This window comes from Oncorhynchus kisutch, linkage group LG8 (genome assembly GCF_002021735.2).
Source record: "Oncorhynchus kisutch isolate 150728-3 linkage group LG8, Okis_V2, whole genome shotgun sequence".
Classification (NCBI taxonomy): Eukaryota; Metazoa; Chordata; class Actinopteri; order Salmoniformes; family Salmonidae; genus Oncorhynchus; species Oncorhynchus kisutch.
Window position 1 is genome coordinate 16,715,539 of NC_034181.2, and position 19,714 is coordinate 16,735,252.

The 19,714-nt window shown below is 41.6% G+C and overlaps 2 protein-coding genes and 1 long non-coding RNA gene across 3 annotated transcripts; 1 reads left to right on the top strand and 2 right to left on the bottom strand.

The window, feature by feature from the left end:
• Positions 1-6,358: 6,358 nt before the first annotated feature.
• Positions 6,359-8,127, bottom strand: LOC109896151 (growth arrest and DNA damage-inducible protein GADD45 gamma-like). The gene is made up of 4 exons (XM_020490419.2): positions 7,911-8,127; positions 7,680-7,781; positions 7,343-7,553; positions 6,359-7,128 (listed from the first exon to the last, which is right to left on the bottom strand). The coding sequence occupies exons 1-4, from the start codon at positions 7,967-7,969 to the stop codon at positions 7,015-7,017; spliced, it is 486 nt and encodes a 161-aa protein (XP_020346008.1). The 5' UTR covers positions 7,970-8,127; the 3' UTR covers positions 6,359-7,014.
• Positions 7,547-16,452, top strand: LOC116374814 (uncharacterized). Its single transcript, XR_004210745.1, has 3 exons — positions 7,547-7,828; positions 14,204-14,372; positions 15,224-16,452. It is a non-coding gene; the product is annotated as an uncharacterized LOC116374814 (long non-coding RNA).
• Positions 11,174-17,763, bottom strand: LOC109896150 (cyclic AMP-responsive element-binding protein 3-like protein 3). Its single transcript, XM_020490418.2, has 10 exons — positions 17,623-17,763; positions 16,337-16,474; positions 15,692-16,082; positions 15,122-15,228; positions 14,756-14,848; positions 14,230-14,336; positions 13,977-14,045; positions 13,764-13,848; positions 12,982-13,075; positions 11,174-12,749 (listed from the first exon to the last, which is right to left on the bottom strand). Exons 2-10 carry the CDS (start codon positions 16,472-16,474, stop codon positions 12,328-12,330), a joined length of 1,506 nt encoding a protein of 501 aa, XP_020346007.1. The 5' UTR covers positions 17,623-17,763; the 3' UTR covers positions 11,174-12,327.
• Positions 17,764-19,714: the final 1,951 nt, after the last annotated feature.

Here is a 19,714-nt window from a genome sequence, read left to right on the forward strand (position 1 = left end):
TTGTTAAACAGGCTGTTGGTTTAATTAGTCTTGATTCCTGTGACTACTCAATTTCACTATTTAAGCTCTGAATATCAGCTTCCCAACTTTATCAGGAGGAGTTATCCTGAGCCTATTTGCAATGTGTTTACACAGCGGGAAATGCAGAAGTATTTTCTCTTTCACTATTCAATTTACCGACACAAACTTAAAACCACTGATCATGAAAATGTAGCCCACAGGATGAAACTCCTGGATAGCAGTTGTGAGTAGCATGATTGTCCCCTTGACTTTTTCCACATTTTGTTAAGTTACAGCCTTATTATGAATTGGATTAAATAAATAAAAACGTAGCATCAATCTACACACAATATCCCATGATGACAAAGCAAAAACAAGTTTTTAGCAATTTGTGCAATTTTCTTAAAAATTAAAAACAGAAATGCCTTATTTACTTAAGTATTCAGACCCTTTGCTATGAGACTCAACATTGAGGTCAGGGGCATCGTATTTCCATTGATCATCCTTGAGATGTTTCGACAACTTGATTGGAGTCCACCTGTGGTAAATTCAATTTATTGGACATGATTTGGAAAGGCACAGACCTGTCTACATGTATATAAGGTCCCACAGTTGACAGTGCATGTCAGTGCAAAAATCAAGCCATGAGGTCGAAGGAAATGTCCGTAGAGCTCAGAGACAGGATTGTGTCGAGGCACAGATCTGGGGAAGGGTACCAATAAATGTCTGCAGCATTGAAGGTCCCCAAGAACACAGTGGCCTCCATCATTCTTAAATGAAAGAGGTTTGGAACCAGCAAGACTCTTCCTAGAGATGGCCAGCAGTCCAAACAGAGCAATTGGTGGAGAAGGGCCTTGGTCCTAGGGATGTGACCAAGAACCCGATGGTCACTCTGAGAGAGCTCCAGAGTTCCTCTGTGGAGATGGGAGAACCTTTCAGAAGGACAACCATGGTAGAGCGGCCAGACAGAAGCCACTCCTCAGTAAAAGGCACATGCCACTTGGAGTTTGCCAAAAGGCACCTAAAGACTCAGACCATGAGAAACAAGAGTCTCTGGTCTGGTGAAACCAAGGTAGAACTCTTTGGCCTGAATGCCAAGCGTCACATTTGGAGGGAACCTTATACCATCCCTATGGTGAAGCATGGTGGTGGCAGCCTCATGCTATTGGTATGTTTGTCAGCAGCAGGGACTGGGAGAATAGTCAGGATCGAAGGAAAGATGAACGGAGCAAAGTACAGAGAGATCCTTGATGAAAACCTACTCCAGAGTGCTCAGGATCTCAGATTGGGGGTGAAGGTTTACCTTCCAACAGGACAACCCTAAGCACACAACCAAGACAACGCAGGAGTGGCTTCGGGACAGGTCTCTGAATTTTCCTGAGTTGCCCAGCCAGAGTCCAGACTTGAACCTGATGAACATTTTTGGAGAGACCCTATGCTCCCTAACCAACCTGACAGAGCTTGAAAGGATCTGCAGAGGAGAATGTGAGAAACTCCCTAAATAAATGTGTGCCAAGCTCGTAGCGTCATACCCTAGAAGACGCAAGGCTATAATTGCTGCCAAATATGCTTCAACAAAGTATTGAGTAAAGGGTCTGAATACTTATGTAAATGTAATATTTCAGTTTTAAATTTAAATGAATTAGCAAAAATGTCATTATGGGGTAGATTGATAAGACGTAACAACGTAACAAAATGTGGAAAAAGTCAACGGATTTGAATAGTTTCCGAATGCAATGTGTCCATCCCAGTTTTTAAACTAGCCAATCTGCCTGCCTGTAAGTCTGAATACCCAGACACCAGAACCTGTCATCAAATGAATATGTAAATGAATCAACAGACTGCATCTGCAGGGCAGGGCAGCTGTCTTCTACAGTATGTGGATGAGCCAATTTCATGTTCAACCGTTACAACAGCAGTCTATGGCATTACACCCCAGGACCTACACCTATGGCCATGAGTGGCTGGGGACTAGGGATTCCTGGCATGTCCTAGAGACATGTGTTCCTGATGGGCTAAGGTCAACTATGTCAGTAATGTGTGAGGATTTATGCTAAGTGTTGCTCTGCATCCCATATCTGGGAGAATGCTTAGCATATCCCTGCCAAGGCATGACTGGCATCCACGATAAACTGACAAATATGGGTTGCATGTGGGGAGAGGTGTAGGGTGGGGTTAAGGAAAAGGCTGCTGTTTTCTGCATTGTGGCTGGCGCTTTCTCCTTCACGAGTATAACTGCTTGCCCACAACTACGTGTTTGCACCACCCAACTCCATTAGCACCCATGAACAGTGTAAAACTCAGTTAGCAAAACTATACGGAATATCTCAGTTATGTCTCCATTTCCCCGAACCTCTCCATGCTTCCACTGCCAAGCTGTGTGCCCATACCAGGAGAGGCAGGCTAAACCAGGCTGTGGCTTGGCGGTGTGGCCTCCCTAGATATTTAAGGAGCGCTCTCTCATTTACAATTATCTCATGTCAGCATACGTTAGGGAAGAGGCCTTGACCCCCAGACTAATGTGATCATCAGGAGGGGAATGTGTTTGGCCTGACAGCACCTCAAGGTACTAGGACCTGGCCTACGCTGGGTTTGGTTCACAGTAAGACATATCTATCTCAATGCTTCACATTTTATTGTGTTTCATACCATTATGTTTTAGTTGTTTTAAATGTTTTCGATTTGTACAATTGTTAAATGGGTTGGGACCATGTATAAAATGCACTACAACAAACTTCAAATGTGAATGTGTACTGTTTAGTTGCTAGTGAGATTGTTTGAGGTTGTGTTATGCTGTGTGCATTCTTCATACATTTTGTTGTTTACTTGTCCCGCAGTTGGTGACCACTAATGAAGACTAGACCAAAGACCATGATCTAATACAAGACCTTCAGTATGTGTCATCCAGAGGAGGCTGGAGGGATGAGCTATAGGAGGGTGGGCTCCTTGTAATGGCTGGAATGGCATAAATGGAATGGTACCAAACACATCAAACATATGGAAACCACGTTTGCCTACATTTCATTAATTCAATTTCAGCCATTACAATGAGTCCATTCTCATATGCCCCCCCTACCTCTATCTATTCCTCTACCTCTATATATACCTCTAACTATACATCTACCTCTAACTCTACCTCTATATATACCTCTAACTATACCCCTACCTCTATCTATAACTCTATCTAAACCTCTACCACTATTTATTCCTACACCTCTACATATACCTCTTCCTATATCTCTACCTGAACCTCTACCTCTATATACACCTCTAACTTCTGTATACCTCTACCTCTATCTCTAACTATACCTCTACCACTAATGATACATCTACCTCTACCTATACCTCTACCTCTATATATACACCTCTAACTACCGTATACCTCTACCTATATCTCTACATATATCTATACCTCCAACTATACCTATAACTCCTCCTCTTTCTCTACCTCTATCTATACATTTAACTCTACCTCTACCTATACCTCTACCTTAAATCTGACCAGCAGCATACCACCCTGCATACCACTCATGGTTTGCCTCTAAAACTAAGCAGGGTTGGTCCTTGCTGGGATACCAGGTGGTGCTGGAGAGCCAGTAGGAGGCAATCTTTCTTCTGGTGTTGGAGGGCAGTGAATGGGGATATTGCCTTGTGTAAAGAGCTGTCTGATAAATGGGTGTTCTGACACTCTGTGGTCACTGAAGAGCCAATGGCACTTATTGTAGGAGTGCTAACCCTAATATCCTGGCTAAATTCCCAATCTGGACATCTTCCACAGCTTCCAATTGGTTGTTGCTGTAAATGAGAATGTGTTCTCAGTAAACTTACCCGGTAAAATAAGTATTAAATAAGAAAATATCAACTTAGAACCAGACAGTGAAAAGTAAGTAGACTCCCCAGTCCCCACCATGTTAACAGTGAAATCATTATTCCCTATCCAAAACAAGGAGCAGGGGAGTGAACCAGGGCCTGTATGTCAGTAAGCAGAGCTCCAGAGTACAGCCCCTTCTCTACAGTATGTGACACCTGCGTAGATTAGCAGCACATAACCAGCCAGCATGAGCTCAGCCTCATGGCATTAAATCAGGGGACAGTTGGAATGCCACTGGCTTGGTGTTTAATGTCGGGAAGGAGGAGCAGGGAGTGGGAAGCCACTCTTTCCTCTAACCTGTCTGCCTACCTGCTCCCAGATGTCTATGTACTTTAGCCTAACCAATCTCACAAGAATGGCATGACAACAATAGTCAGTAAAGTTGGCTAAAGCACATATGAGAAGAACTAGGGTGCTCTACCTAGCCAAGAATACATACCAGTATTACAGTTGACCCCTGATATGTACAATGGTTTGGGGGTTTTCTGAATTCTAAACTGGAGCATGTTGTATATCCAGAGCATGCAGATAGATAGATAGATAGATAGATAGATAGATAGATAGATAGATAGATAGATAGATAGATAGATAGATAGATAGATAGATAGATAGATAGATAGATAGATAGATAGATAGATAGATAGATAGATAGATAGATAGATAGATAGATAGATAGATAGATAGATAGATAGATAGATAGATAGATAGATAGATAGATAGATAGATAGATAGATAGATAGATAGATAGATAGATAGATAGATAGATAGATAGATAGATAGATAGATAGATAGATAGATAGATAGATAGATAGATAGATAGATAGATAGATAGATAGATAGATAGATAGATAGATAGATAGATAGATAGATAGATAGATAGATAGATAGATAGATAGATAGATAGATAGATAGATAGTACATCCTTAGATAGTTATTGTTTAGAGACCTTTAAGCTTTCACACAGGGAGGGAGAACAGTGTCTGGAATAACCAATTGGCTGATAACTCTCCATTTCTGTTTTACTTTCTCTTCATTTTCCCTCTCCATCTAGCACAGATTTTAGCATAGACAGTCAGTATGTGTCTATCTTAACGGGTGCCTGTTGCTGCAGGGGGTTTAGTGGAACAAAACGGAAAGCAGCACGAGGAGGGAACCTTTTAGTAAACCACAAAAACAGCCTGTCTGTCTGTTCTCCAGCTGGAGCTCTATATTCCAGCCAACTTCTTCCCCACACTGGCCACATGATGCACCTGTAAAAAGAGGAGGTAAACAGACACATTTTTCTTCTTGGCACAAAGGAGCCGTTTCTCCACTCAGCCAACAACAGTAGCAGTGATCCTTTGTTTTCATTTCAACTTGATAGGTCTTGTTAAGATACTGTCTAATTTCCAAGAAAGGTAGCTTATTCTCCTTGGATCTAACATTTCATTAAAGGCAATCGTATACGGCCCCATCTAAACTGGGTCAGGGAGCTTTCCAACAGTAATCAATGAAATGCTACTAGCCAAGGCAATTCTGTTTACCTAGCATATAATGCGAAATAGCCAGACTCTTTGATGTGGAACATTGTTTAGCGTCAGCTCAAGCCCACACCTCAACTACCTTTCCTGTGACCGCCTGGCCTGCTTTCCAAGTAACAAGCCCCAATCGTGACTCTAAATACCATTTCCTGTCATGTCAAGGTGTGTGTTTAACTGGAACAACGTGCTGATTACTCAGAGCTACACTCACTTTCCCTCTTGAAAAAGTTTGAATCTTTCCTTGATTTCATTTTTCTTTTGCAATAGCTACAGCGTCTGTGAAACCTGTCACTCAGGATGTACAAGTGTGCGTTGCTATTTCCTAAAAGCATTCAATCCCTGTCAGTTATAAATAGTGTTTGCAAGTTAACTACATGATTTCTTCACAAAACCCAGTTTGCACACTTTCCTGGACACACAATACTCCCCAGCCACACACATACGCACCACCAGCCCCTCGCTGACAGTGCAGAAGCCATGCTCTAGAGACAAAAGAGAGGCCCGGGCCCAAGCCCCTTTCCCCCAGCCCTCTAGCCCCCCAGCCCGCTGGCCCCCAGCCCTGGTTCCTGGCTCTGGCGGTTGTGCAAGCTGTCGCAGTAAGCAGCTGGTATATGGGATGGGAAAGTCTGAAAGTCTGTCTGAAAAAGCACATATCTGAACTGCTATTGTGTTGCAACCGTGCTCCCTTACTCCCTCCCTCTACCATTCTTACCCTCTCCTTCTGTTACTCTCTCTCTCTGTCACCCCACCCCCTTCCCCTCTCTCTCTCTTTCTTGCTTTCTTTGCTGCAGCCTGGGGTTCTTTGTGCCACACTTCCTGCCTCAGCTATCTCTGTCCAATCAGAAGCCACTCTGCAGCAGGTTCATCCTATCAGATTCCACTCTATCAGAGACTGGGTTCAATGAGTGCAAACTGCTCATCCCTGGTGATGACTGCACAGGACAATAACTTTTGCACAGAACTTGAGTAAAGTTTAAAGCATTTATTAAGAAATTGTGTAAAATGCTTTTACAGTTTCATAACAAACAGAACAAAGTTGCATGTGTTTTTCCATCATTTGACAGCAAAAATAATTAAGAAAATAATACTGTTAAGAAAATGAATGTTTGAGTTTCAATCCGAGCATTGCCCATTGGCTTTGGAAAAGTCCAATATGTTCCTTTCTCTTGTGTTATTCACCTTCTTTCACGTGTCTTTCTGCCACCACCTTATATCCAATCATGTTACACATTTTCACTCATCCGTTTCTTCTCCCTTCTCTTTCTTTCTCTGACCATCTCCTCAGTTCACCCCTTACCATTGGCCCTTGTCAGAGCAGCTATAGGATCATGATCTATGTACTGCAGAGTCCAGTCCAGTTCAACTCCTCACCCTGGTCCAGGCTTTAATGACATGACATGGGCCCAGTCCACATACACCTGAGCCAGTCCACATGTGAGCCCTGACCCCTCCACGGGGTAATCCAGAAACTGCACTGCCATCCCAGACTGCACATTGAGTCCTGGGTTACAGCCACAGCCGTGTATTCCAATAGGCAGACTTCAAACCATGAGGTTCCGGTCATTTTATGCTCTCTTCATCATCTTCATCATCAACAAATGAAGCATGCAGAGGGTTGGTTGTTCAGCGTTCAGGGAGAGTGATGGTGGGAACCCAGTCATACACACTGCGGCTCTCCTCACAAAACAGATGCAGTTTGTCCAGAGCAGGGTCTTTCCATGACTCAGCACCAGGGCTCTGTGAGAAAGAGAGATGATTAGAATCATGACAATGACATCAGATAGACAGCTAAACTATATAATATCGAATTAGATTGAATGATTGACATTATGATTGCATTGACAGATTGCGTTGACAGCGCACAGGGCGACTGTTATATGCAATAACTATGCGCATGGGGAAAATATGCTGACTGGATGACTCGTGATCAAACCGGTAGATCAGGACGTACCGTGACAAGAATGCAATGTGCGTCCTTGGGTTCGCCAGCCTCTTCTGTGCCCACGAGTTCAGCCAGGCGCTCGATATCGTTAACGCGTACCACGTTTATGTCGTTATCGAAGCAGAAAGCCTGGATGAGGGTGAAGTGGATCTGGAGAGCGATGTCGCATTCGTACTCCTCGTCTGTCGCCAGAACGCAGAATGCCACATTGTCTGGATCACTGTTGGCATAAACAATATTAGCTGTTTAGAAGCCGGTCCTATGCAATTGTAGACTTGGCTATGTAGCATATCTGTGCATGAATAATTATTCTGCATGACATATAAAACAAAAGGAGTGTACTTACACATTCATAATTTTGGCAGACTCATAGACTCCAACGGTAAGGTAGTCCTGCTTCTTTGCAGACACCAACAACTCCTCCAGGGCTGTGCCTGCACTTTGCACTCTGAAGACGAAAAAAAGACACCGGTGTTATTATAAAGTCATTACATAGTAAGTAACACATTATCAAACATTTCCGACTACAGTAGCCTAGGTTTGCATTCGTATTAAGAATGTTAAAATGTGTATTTACCTATCTGTGGCGTCGAGTGCGCTCTCCTGTCCAAAAATCTCTTCTAGTTCCAGTGTCATGATTGTAATCCAAGTGTGTATCGTGATTGTTAAAGAATAGACAGATATATACAGATTCGTTATTCACCAGTAGTTCTTGCGTTATTCTGAGGTATGGCAGTGCTTCAATGCTTATATATCAGGTCAGCGGAATTTCTCGGCAAGAGGCGTGGTTTTCCCCTCCTGACTGTAGTGATGTGCTTTGGGTATGTGACGACTCCAACGTGTTACAGTAGCGTTTCTTGACGACCCCAAGTGGGGGTAGGATTACAAGAAATCTCCCCCACCTCACTCTTGGCTTGATGTCAACATCAGTACTGTGAAAAACTAAAAGTCCCCATTTTCTGTCGATTTGAAAACATATCACCGCAAAGAGCAACTAGCCTTGATGAGCTGTAACTGAATCAACCTTCTATCTAACCTGTTATATTTTGTTGAGTTGTATAATTGTTATGCACTCCTTGGACATGTGTGCATTTGAGTGCCTCTCCACCTTGTTTTATATGTGCAATGCTTTTACTTCTGCAAATGGTCATGGACGATTTTTTTTAACGATTGCACTAAAACCAAACGTTGTAAAGATGTTGATATAGGCTACTTACAGCAACTTCAAATATAAAATGTATTTTGTAGGTTTTTTTTCACTGGACAATGACAAGCCGAAGACAACAGCTTGCACCCGGCACACGCCTGTGTTTTGTTTCGCGTCTGAGGGAGCAAGCATATAATTGCCCTTCTTGGCGCGTGGCGATTTATCGCCAAGACAAAGGCGGCTCTGACAGTATAGTAGGCGCGTGCCCCACCTGCCTCCTGTTCTTTCAAGATGAGGACGGGGGCTCGGTGGAGGCAGGGTGTGTGTTGTGTGTGTGGTGGGAGGCAACTGAAACCGATGCGGACAGATGCATGCGCTCATAAAGAGTGGTGCGGCCGCCCTTCACTTTTTATCATTCTGAATGATTGTTTGATTGATACGTGTTACCTATCCACACTCTTTTCAGTAATCTGTCAGAGCATGAATAAAGACTTGACAGGCCAATCTCACTGGCTCGCCAAAGTTCAGCATTAATAGCATGCTTGAAATTTAAAGGTAATTTCCGAAATATGCAGCATTTACCGTGAATGCAGTCTCCGCTAATGCGGGAACATTTCCTGTAAATGTCAATCACGCCACAAAGCTGATAATCAGCATTGTGGATTGAATCGACCCCTAACTAGTACCTCTGGCCTACCGCACACTGCAATTGGAATGCAATTTAGGGCTAATCCTTTCGGGACTCCACTAGGACTATTTTTATGTTTTCTTTATAAATATTAATTTAGCCTAACCTATTCATAGAGTGCATCGTCAGTTGTCTCTGCGATTGCCTCCAAACGCGTAGTCTACCAGAGGCTACAGGCCTACGCACATTTAGTCTGATTAGGCTTCTCAAACGCACACCAATAGAAAGTTAGATAATACATAGGATTATTTTATGGTTATTATAATAAAGTGTTATTATAACACAGTAACTATTATCAGATCTGATATACAATATAAGCTAACATGGGCAGGCCACCCTTTACACGGTGTTGGGTATTAGTCAAAGGATGCATAATGCTAAAACTGTGCAGAAGTCGCCCCTTGGTGGTAGTACATGAGAATGACCATTCCCCTATAAAACCAGTCAAGATGACACTCCATTGTAAGTCATATTCCTTACAGAAAGGGATAATCAGGTGCTGTTATTCTCTCTTTTGTTATGAGTGTTGAATCAATGATGCTACCACACACTATCCTTAATTCCCTCCATCCACCATCATACATCCTTTCATCAACCATCATACATCCTTTCATCCCTCCATCCACCATCATAGATCCTTTCATCACCATCACCTTTCAAGTGAAGTAGCCGAAAATGGGGCGGCTTTAGCGTTCCAAAATCTGTTTGTGCTCTTGCAATTCCTTGCTGACATGGTCAAACCAAACTTGAAAATGTTTGGCATGATGAATGGCAGCCGTTGACATGATAGCCTCAATATCCGTCTATTTGTTCGAAGAATTTCTACATGTATACTGTGTTTAAAAAATGGAATTGAATGTCTAACTTAAAAACATAGTTGGCCCAATAACTCTTATTTCCCAATTGACTAAAACAAAAATGGAACCATCAAATAATAACAATTTGTCAATGTCAATTCAAAGCCCTCATATTTGAGATTAGCAGCCCAAAAAGCAAATAGAAGCCAGGTGGTGATAGGTAGCCTGAAGGTTAAACATAACATCTCCTCCTGCCTCCACACCTGGTTCCAGGCATAAGCAGTCACTTATGGAGTTCAGTTGGCTTAATCTCAATTTACTTTTGAGTGTAAGAAGTATACACCAGGTGCAATTTCAAAATGTGGTATTGCATCAGCACTTATCTTATGTCAGTAACTGATAGTCAATTAGCCATTTCAGCTAACATGTTTTGGGGGATTGGTAGTTAGTCTAGCCAGCTATGTAAACTTGTAGTAATTATGGCCGAATACCATACTGCACATGCCCAGGGGCCCTGACTTCCAGAGGGCCCTCATTGATTTTGTTAAACATTCTCACACATATATTGGCATGAGTCATTACAAAATGTGTAGAATTTCAGGAAACTGGCTTTATAACTGCAAAGCTTTCTCTAAACCCCATGCCAAAATGTGTAGAATTGCAGGAAATTAACTGTCAAATGTAAATTTCTCTCCACCGTTAAAGGGGGCCACTATATTTGTTTTTACTGAGAGGTGGGGTGGGTTGCATAAAAAAAGGCAAGAGCCCTGCAGACCTGGTGCCTGCCCTGCAGCCCTGTGCCTTCTGTGGACGGCACAGGCTGAGGAGCATCTTCATATACCAAATGGAGCGGTGCGCTCACCTTTTAAAGCTTTCGGTGGGTGTGACATCGTAACATGTACATAACGTAATTATTGTAGCTACATTTTAACAAAACTCCTCTCTGGGGACTCCGGTTCGTGTCCTCCTGTGCAGAAACCATAGCTCCTGAGGAAGAGATCCAACAAAATCAACTAGGCATTGGGGGAAGCCCCAAGTTAATTAAAACAAAATCTCTAACCTGTGGTAACCCAGTTCTCCCCTACAAAACGGCACACACAGGCTAAACAACGTTGCAGCACCACGGACAGTAGGCCTACCTGATCGGCAGTTTCAGCACCACTGCCACTGAACAGCACCCAACTCAGCATGAAACTGGAGATCATGAGTTAAAAAGGGACTTTTAATGACAATCAGTGTCAAACAATAAGAGTTGAAAACGTACATTACAATCATTCTGTCCGATTTACATTTCAAACCGGGATTAGTGATTTATTTTAAACCGATTAAACCAAATGAAATCTTTGATAGGTACAAAAATAACCAAATGTTCCAATACCATTTAGAGTTCATAAATTACTGATAACCCAGAAAATACACAATGTACCCTAACACTAACATAAATTCCTCACTGAATGGACTGACAGGTCATTACATTTGAGTATAGTTAAACTGCAACACTGAATTAACATGTTAAATGTTCACCTCTCCATATGACACAGACTTGACATCCAGGTCCAGACTATGAACCACTGGATAAAGGACTGAAACAGCTCGTAACTAAAAAGGTCTAAACTAGTGAAAAATGGTTCAGCAACTGGCTCCTGAAAATGGGGATTAATTACAGAGCACTGTCATATTTAAATTTGTACGCAAAACAAATCAAAGAAAGCACAAATACCCTTGTTACAAGGGAAATACATACATATTTTTTAACACAAAATCTAAAATGGCCAAATGTCCTGCAATGGCTAAAGCAGTGTATACAGATCAACAGTTTTGATCTAGAATCATGAGAATGCATTTATACTATGGATGCTGACTGTTCAAACTAACAGAGAACTTAACTACACTATGAAAGGAACTGGTAAATCGCTAGCAAGGTACATATCATACACCTACTGGAGATGCACCATACAGGTGGACAGAATTAACTGTTGTCAGTTTGTTTTGTTTTTCAATAGAGAATTCAGGTTTTAGAAAGTCTTCAGCAATCATGGGATGTCTACACATTACTACTCATTCTCATAGTGCGCTTTTTCCCCCTCGATGAGAGGATGACTATGCATAACAATGGAAATCTCAGTAGTCCATTTTAGCACTTGAACAAGGCATTAGAACAAAGTGCTTCAAGAAGAACAGTAGTATCACAAGGAGAAGGAGGACAATCAGGTAGACAGAGGATACTGTAATAACAAAACGTCCCAATACCCTTTTCTCTTCATCCACCAACTTTCAATTAACATGAACAAGAACTGAAACCTTTAAAATAACCCTCTCCAACCATTCCCTTTTTTAGTTCATTCACCCCCAGCTCTTCTGTTTACATCTCGTCCGAGCGGTGTTGCTGCAGAATGATAGATGTAGGCTTCCTGTCAGTCCAGTTCTCCTTGGTCCCTGGAACCTCATAAGCCACAGCCGTTCCCACTGGATCCCTGGATCCCTCCTGCAGGCCCCCAGCCACGGGTCCGGCCCCCGGCTTCAGCTCGGCCTGACCAGGACTGGGGACGTCTGCAGACGAGTTGCTGTTGAACCCACTCTCAGACTCAGACTGCTCCACTTTCTGGTAGTCTGGTGTGTGGTTCTGCCCACCAGTGAACATGGCCTTGGTGTTCTCCACCTTGGCCACTAGGAGGAGACTGTGAGGCTCAGCGTCATCTACTTCCTCCCCAGGCTCAGAGTAATCCAGGGGCAGAGGGTCTGGGGTGTCATCAACAGCAACAGAGCGCAGGGTCCTGGAGACAACTACAGAGGGGAAAGGTTTAACATCGGCTCGAATCTTAAATACAGTACTCGTCTTAACAACGGGAAGAGACAGGGAATATTTGATGAATTTTAGATGTTATTTATTGTTGTATACATAACATTACTTTAAAAAAGAAGAGCTATTTTGAACAGAATAACATTTTGTTCATATTATTATGATTATTTTTAAATAGCTTTATCATTTCAGACCATCCTTGTTTTTTTTACTTACCGGAGGAGGGGGTGTATATCTCCTTCTGTCCAGGGCTGCGGCCAAACGGGTTGACAGAGGGGAAGACGATGAGGCAGAAAGACAGCAGGAACACCTGAGCAGAGAGAAAACTGTAAGAAAGCTGACAAATGTGTGTGCAACCTAGGCTTACAAACCCAATACATGAGATACATCCGTCTACAAAGAATTATGCAAGAAGTATTTGCGTAACTTTTTTATATATCTTCCATTCGTTTTTTTTATGCTAAAATAACATTGTCTTGTATAAGAATATCATTCTTCTGATTAGAGACCCAAGCAGGGCTCCAGTCTTTATTAACTAAAGCATAAGTACATGTTGGTTTATTGTTCCAACATACCATTATTTGGCAGTGGGACAATAATGGCTTTAGCCTCAATAGTACACTAGTACAGTACAGGCTCTCCTGGTCCTAAAGAGGGAGACACTTACAACCATCTGGAGCACCATATGAAAACATAATCAAGCCTCAATCAGGGTTGATATTACTATAATGTCCAAATCAGTTATAATAATGTCAACATACAGGCTGGGCTGGCACCCTGAAAGAACAGGATGTAGCAAGCCGCCTCAGCACACACCGTGTTAACAAGGTTAAACTTCAATTTGGAAAAGATTGACAACCAAATACATCTGCAGACAAACTTGTGTGAGATTCTTTCAGTACCAGTAAATTACTACAAGCTCTAATTCCAAGCATGCAAAACAGGGGCCATGAAGTGGTGTGAGGGTTAAGCTCTACTCTGTGTGTTAGTCCTCTTACCATGACACATGTGCTGGTGGTGGTTGTCTTCATGGTAGACATCTTCATCATGCCCTGCAGCTTCATCAGCTGCTCTATTAGAGACCTAGACAGGGGGGGAATAATAATAACCATCAGAAACGTCTACAAACGTCATTCATTCATCCTCAGATGCGCATCCTACAAAGGAATAGTGGTTCCATAATCATGGTAATGGCAGTAGTGGCGTCTTACATGTTTTGCTTCTGCAGCAGTTGGACCTTCTTCTGCAGATCCTGGTTGTGAGCAGTGCAGATGGAAACCCTAGGGACCAATCAGCAATACACCCAGTCAACCAACCAACCAAACTGTATTTAAAACAAACACCTTTTGACCCAATGAAGACACAGCATTGGTGAAGTGAAATAGTATAAATCATATAATGACTAATGCACTGTGTGTGCCTTTGATTTCATTTTCAGAGATCTCTCCATCCATTCTCTCTGACCTGTTCTCCAGGCCATCCACATACACCTTCTTCTTCTTCCTACTCTCCTGGGCCGACTGCTTGTTGCGGATCTTTCTCCTCACCCTCTTCAGTGTCCTCTCCTCAGTCTGAGACAGCGAGAGACAGACTACTCACTTGACATGGTAATGTACACAGTGCTGAGGAGCAGTCTGCGGTCTCACTGCTAGAGACAAACAAGTTGTCTGGGAAGGTTTCTCATTTAGTGTGATTGGAATTGATTCTGCAGGAGACAGGAGTCAGTTGAATAATTTAAAAGACATCTTCTGTTCACTAGTCATTGGCTATCCCTTGATATTAGCAGCCTCAGTACTAAGGTAGCTACAAAGTAGCTAGTGTCACATCTCCCTTGTGAACCTCATTAGTCATTGTCTGCCCTGTCCTTGGATAACACCAGAATCTGGCATTGTCATTCTTAAGGAGTGTATGGCATTTGGACCAAAGTTCTCAATGGTTTCGGTGGTCTCCACAGTGTAAACATCCACTTGTAATAACTGGAGGAAATTACCTTAGTAAGAGGCATGCAAGACGGTATGGCTGCTCCTTCTTTAGCAAGAAGTCTCTTTTCCTCATCAGTCAGGACGACCTTCTTGAACTGGAACTGAAGGGAAGAAAACAGACATTTTTAAGAGACGAGGCCTTCAACAGATCTTCAGCACAGTTACATAACTTTGCCACTGGGTGCCGACAAAACTAAGATTATGTCTTGTGAAATTTTAATTGTTCATGAACTCAAGCACAGTTAATGCCGTTCTTATTAAAACAATGATAATAAGTTTGACAAGCCTATTAAATACTTGTTTGATCTTTGGGTTTGACAATAGTGCTTCTGCTTTTCTCATCTATAATACCCATTTGATGATGTGAAACTCACCAGATCCGCTTGGTTGTCCTGTGTAGAGTCCTCTATGGAAAAAGCGCAGGGTAGTTCTTCACTGGAATAATCCTGTTCCATTTCCATCCCCTCACTGTCCAGGTCGTCTGATGAACACGAGAGAACACCACCAGATCTTTATGGTCTCACATGAACAGTAAAGTTATGGAACCTTACAAGGATATTTCTGTGAAATGTTCTAATCCAAGGATGAGTCAAGTGACTCTGAACTCAAATCGTCTGAACTTAATCTCAAAAGCATGGGGAAAATAAAGACCGCACCACCTAATTCCACCTAACTGAAAATCTGATTGCTGATTGGCTGGCGTGCTACATTCTTCAGGATTCATGACCAGCTGGGCTGGGGGCGGTGTAAGGTTAGACAGCTGGGAACCCCTTCATATGTCATGTGTAGCCCCCTAGAGTTAGTCTAAAGATGCTCAAACTACCAACAAACTATTCAATTAATTGAACTGTGAACAGACATTTTATTGTCATGCAACTACTCCTTCATACCACCCAAAGCTATGAACCTGTTAGCCAAGTGTAAAGGTCTAGATCAACACTTACCCAGATCAATAAAGACATCCATATCCAACTTCTCTGCCCTCACGCTCTGTAGAGCATCCACGTCCTCTTCCTGGAGCAGATAGTAGCTGTGGTCTGTCTGCACGGTCAGGGCCTGAGGGTACTCAGCCTGGAGCTCCAGGGCCATCAGGGGATTGTTGGAGTAGTCTGGGCTGGACAGGGAGTACCCTGGGCTGGGCGCAGGGTCACCGTCACTCCCCTGGGAGCTGGTGAAGGCCAGTAAATTCTGTCCGACTATGCCGCCAGTGCTGCTGTCGTCAGAGATGCCGCTATCGCTGCCCAGTGGAGATTGGGAGGGACAGGAGGTGGCAATGTTGTTTTCTCCCTCAAGCAAGCTGGACAGGAAGTCCTCAGTGTCCATGCCTGTCAGCATCTACAATACAGCAGGAAGTTAGTGTCCATTCTATTCAAGATTACTTGTTTATCCCACAAAGAACAATTGTGAAATAGAGTTTACCTGCTATAAAATAAGGAAGTATGTCACATTTTGATGTAATTCGATAATAAACTACTTCTGCTTTACTAGTACAACATGCAATTAAATTAAAAGGTTTGTTTCCTGCCAATCATCAAACTATTATCGGTTAGTAAACATAAAACAGTGTTATTCCTGAGTGGGAGACATACATCTTGCTTAGAGAGCCAGTTTTCTAGCCCACTTCCATATGGGAAGAAGGGGTCATTAGCTCCCGTCTCTCCTTCCTGGAACAGGATCCCCAGAAGATCCGCCCCATCCATATCAGGAACATCCTCAGTGACTGACATCTGGCAAACACAACCAGCAATAAATAAATACATTCTGGAAAAACAATGTGAGACAGAACTAATTTATTTGTTAAAGTAATAACCCTAAACCATATAAATGAATTATAACTATCGTTACATGTAATTTCTGGTCAGGAGGTATTCTTAAGAGAGATTGCATTGAGAGTTGCCACGTCCTAGCGTTTGGCAGTTACCACACAGTATACAGCAGATGAATGAAGGGGTCATGTCTAGATGAGATACAGCTTTTGTCAAATTTTACGTCAAACTTTGTTTTTATACATTTTAGCTAACTCTTTACCGTTTTCCTAACCTGCTGCGTAAATTCTCCTAAACCTGCTACGAAAAGTACATTTTGACAAAAACTGTATCCCTTCTAGACATCACGCCATGAACGAGCTCATACCTATACTTCGCCCCGCCCACTTTCCCCTTTTGTCACACGAGAATCAACAAAACAAGCCCGAGTGAGCTCACAAATGTTAGTATAGAAGACAAACATTGCACTTCAAATATAGATAAAGTAGTTACATTTCAAGTTAATTAGCTACATACCATAATGCTGTCAATCGAGCAAGTAAACTATTGTAACACCAGTTTCTGTGCTCAGTAGGCTGGAGCTTAGCAAGTTAGCTAGCTGGGTATCCAGTTTACGTTACATTGTCATTGTCCTGGTAGTTTATCTTGCTAACGTTACCTAGCTAGCTACAAGAGCATTGTTTGCATAGACACGATGCAGTGACAGAAACAAGGATGAGTAGTTAGCTAGTAGGTAGGCACTGGGCAATCAGATTAGCTAGCAAGATAGCTAATGTAGCTAATCAAGAGTTTGTTTGAAAAAATATGGTTTTCTGCTTAGCTGACCAGCCAATGCAATACATGCTCCATGGCCAACCAATTCGATAAATTACATCTCCATTAAATATGAAGAATCGATGGTCATAATTAACTGCACACCTCCGCCACATATATAACAATGAGATGGTTTGTTTGAAAATAAAAAAATCAGACTGCAGCTAATGCGTTAATTTAGCTAGATAGCAAACACGATAGATTCCTATGAACAAATGTTGCTGAGAGGGCGTGGTCGTTGTATGTTTACGAATCAAATAAAAAGCATTAATTTCTCATGCCTCAAATGTTCTTACCTTTCTCAATATACAGCCTAATAAGGTAGGATAGCATTCGTGTGAGTCAGTGCAATTATTTTTCTTGTTGTCTCTTCCAAATTTCTGTCTCGTACACTCTTCCAGATAAAATCACCTTCCAACAAGACAGATATTGCGTCATCAGTAAAGACAAATTAGCGTGTGTAAAATTTCGCCCTTGTCCTTATGGGAAATGTAGTATGGTGTGTGCTGCTGGGACGAAGTGTGCTGCTCATGAATTTGATGTTGATATGACACAATGCCATTTCTCATGTTCGACATTTTAGTTTCTTCAGAAAAGATTGAAATGTGTGAAGAGGGCATACAAATTAGGCTTACGCTTCATGTCCTCCTCAGTTTCATTCACAGGTTACAGTCGACATAATTCGACTAAGGCCTGTTGTGGTTATTAAAGTGAAAGTAAGACAAGGGTCGTTTCTTATCTCGGTACGTTCAGCAGTTTTATTTTCCATAATATAAACCCATTAACCCCAGAGGAACTTTACAAAAAGTTGAGTAAAAAACACAAGTAAAGTTTATCAAAACATTACAAGAGAACAAACGTAGCATTTCATAAATGTATTTAATATTTTAACAAGACATATAGGGCAAAAATATGGCATAATGACAATAAAAAAATCTAATCCTTGGGAGTTGACAGGTATGGTGTACGAAGTAACTTTCAACCCAACCAGGCCAATAGGCCAATGTGTTCATTTCAACCATTGACCTGGAGTTCTAGCCTGGTCCCAGATCTGTTTGTGCTCTTGGCAACTACATTATTCATCAACAAGCCAAAGCATTTTAGCGCAAACAGACCGGCACTCAGGCTATATCGTGATTCTTGGAAAATGAGTGCAAAGCATTATATTGACATGCATTTATGAAATAGAAGATCACATTTTCTATTGAGTCATGGTGCTGGCTTAATGTAACTGGATAGAAAAACAAAGGCATGGAAAAGTGCAATAGAACATTCAAGACAGAAATCATCACATTCTTCATTCTCATTAGCTTGGACTCTCTGCATTCAACAATGCTACATCTGGGTTACCAAGGCTCAGTCACTTCATGTAGTTATCCGATTGGCGCAGTGGTCTTAGGCACTGTATCTCAGTGTAAGAGGTGTAACTACCGTCCCTGATTCAAATCCAGGCTGTATGACATCTGTCTGTGATTGGGAGTCTGGGTTTGGCTGGGGTAGGCTGTCATTGTAAATAAGAGGTGGTTCTTAACTGACTTGCCTAGTTAAGTAAAAATATATATTCATGAAATTGCAGCATCAGATTTATGGGGTTGATTGCTGCATCATTGTCAGTATCCTTTTTTTAGCATTATGTGATATACGTAACTGTTGTGGATGTGATGAATATTGATGTACATTGTCTTAGCTTCAGAAGCTTGTGAAAATCCCACATTTTGTGTGCTTGTTCTAAGATGTGTTCTTCAGATTTTTACTGAAGCAATTGTTGTCGAAAATTATCTTGAAAATGATGTGTTCTAGCTAAGATTCTCTCTGAAAATATATTCTAAAGTGCATTTCTCATACATTTCAGTACTGTTTTCTAGATAGAAAGATGAGAAGTATTTAGCAAAAATCTATGAAAAGTCTTGAAGTGTCTTTTTCAAATGAAAGTCACCCAAAAATACTGACTTTATCAAGTGTTCAGAAAAGTGGATTGGCACATGTATATTGTTACATTTGCATATTGTATTGCAATATTTCAGAAAATATTCTACATTCAACTGGTAAAGGTTACTTATGATATGCACTACCGGTCAAAAACACCAACTCATTCTAGGGATTTTCTTTATTTTTACTATTTTCTACATTGTTGAATAATAGTGAAGACATCAAAACTATGAAATAACACATATGGAATTAGGTAGTAACCTAATGTAGGTGTTCTAAAACTTTTGACCAGTAGTGTGTGTGTGTATATATATGTATATATATATATATATATATATATATATATATATATATATATATATAGTACCAGTCAAAAGTTTGGACACATATGGAATCACGTAGTAACCAAAAAAGTGTTAAACAACTCAAAATATATTTTATATTTGAAATTCTTCAATG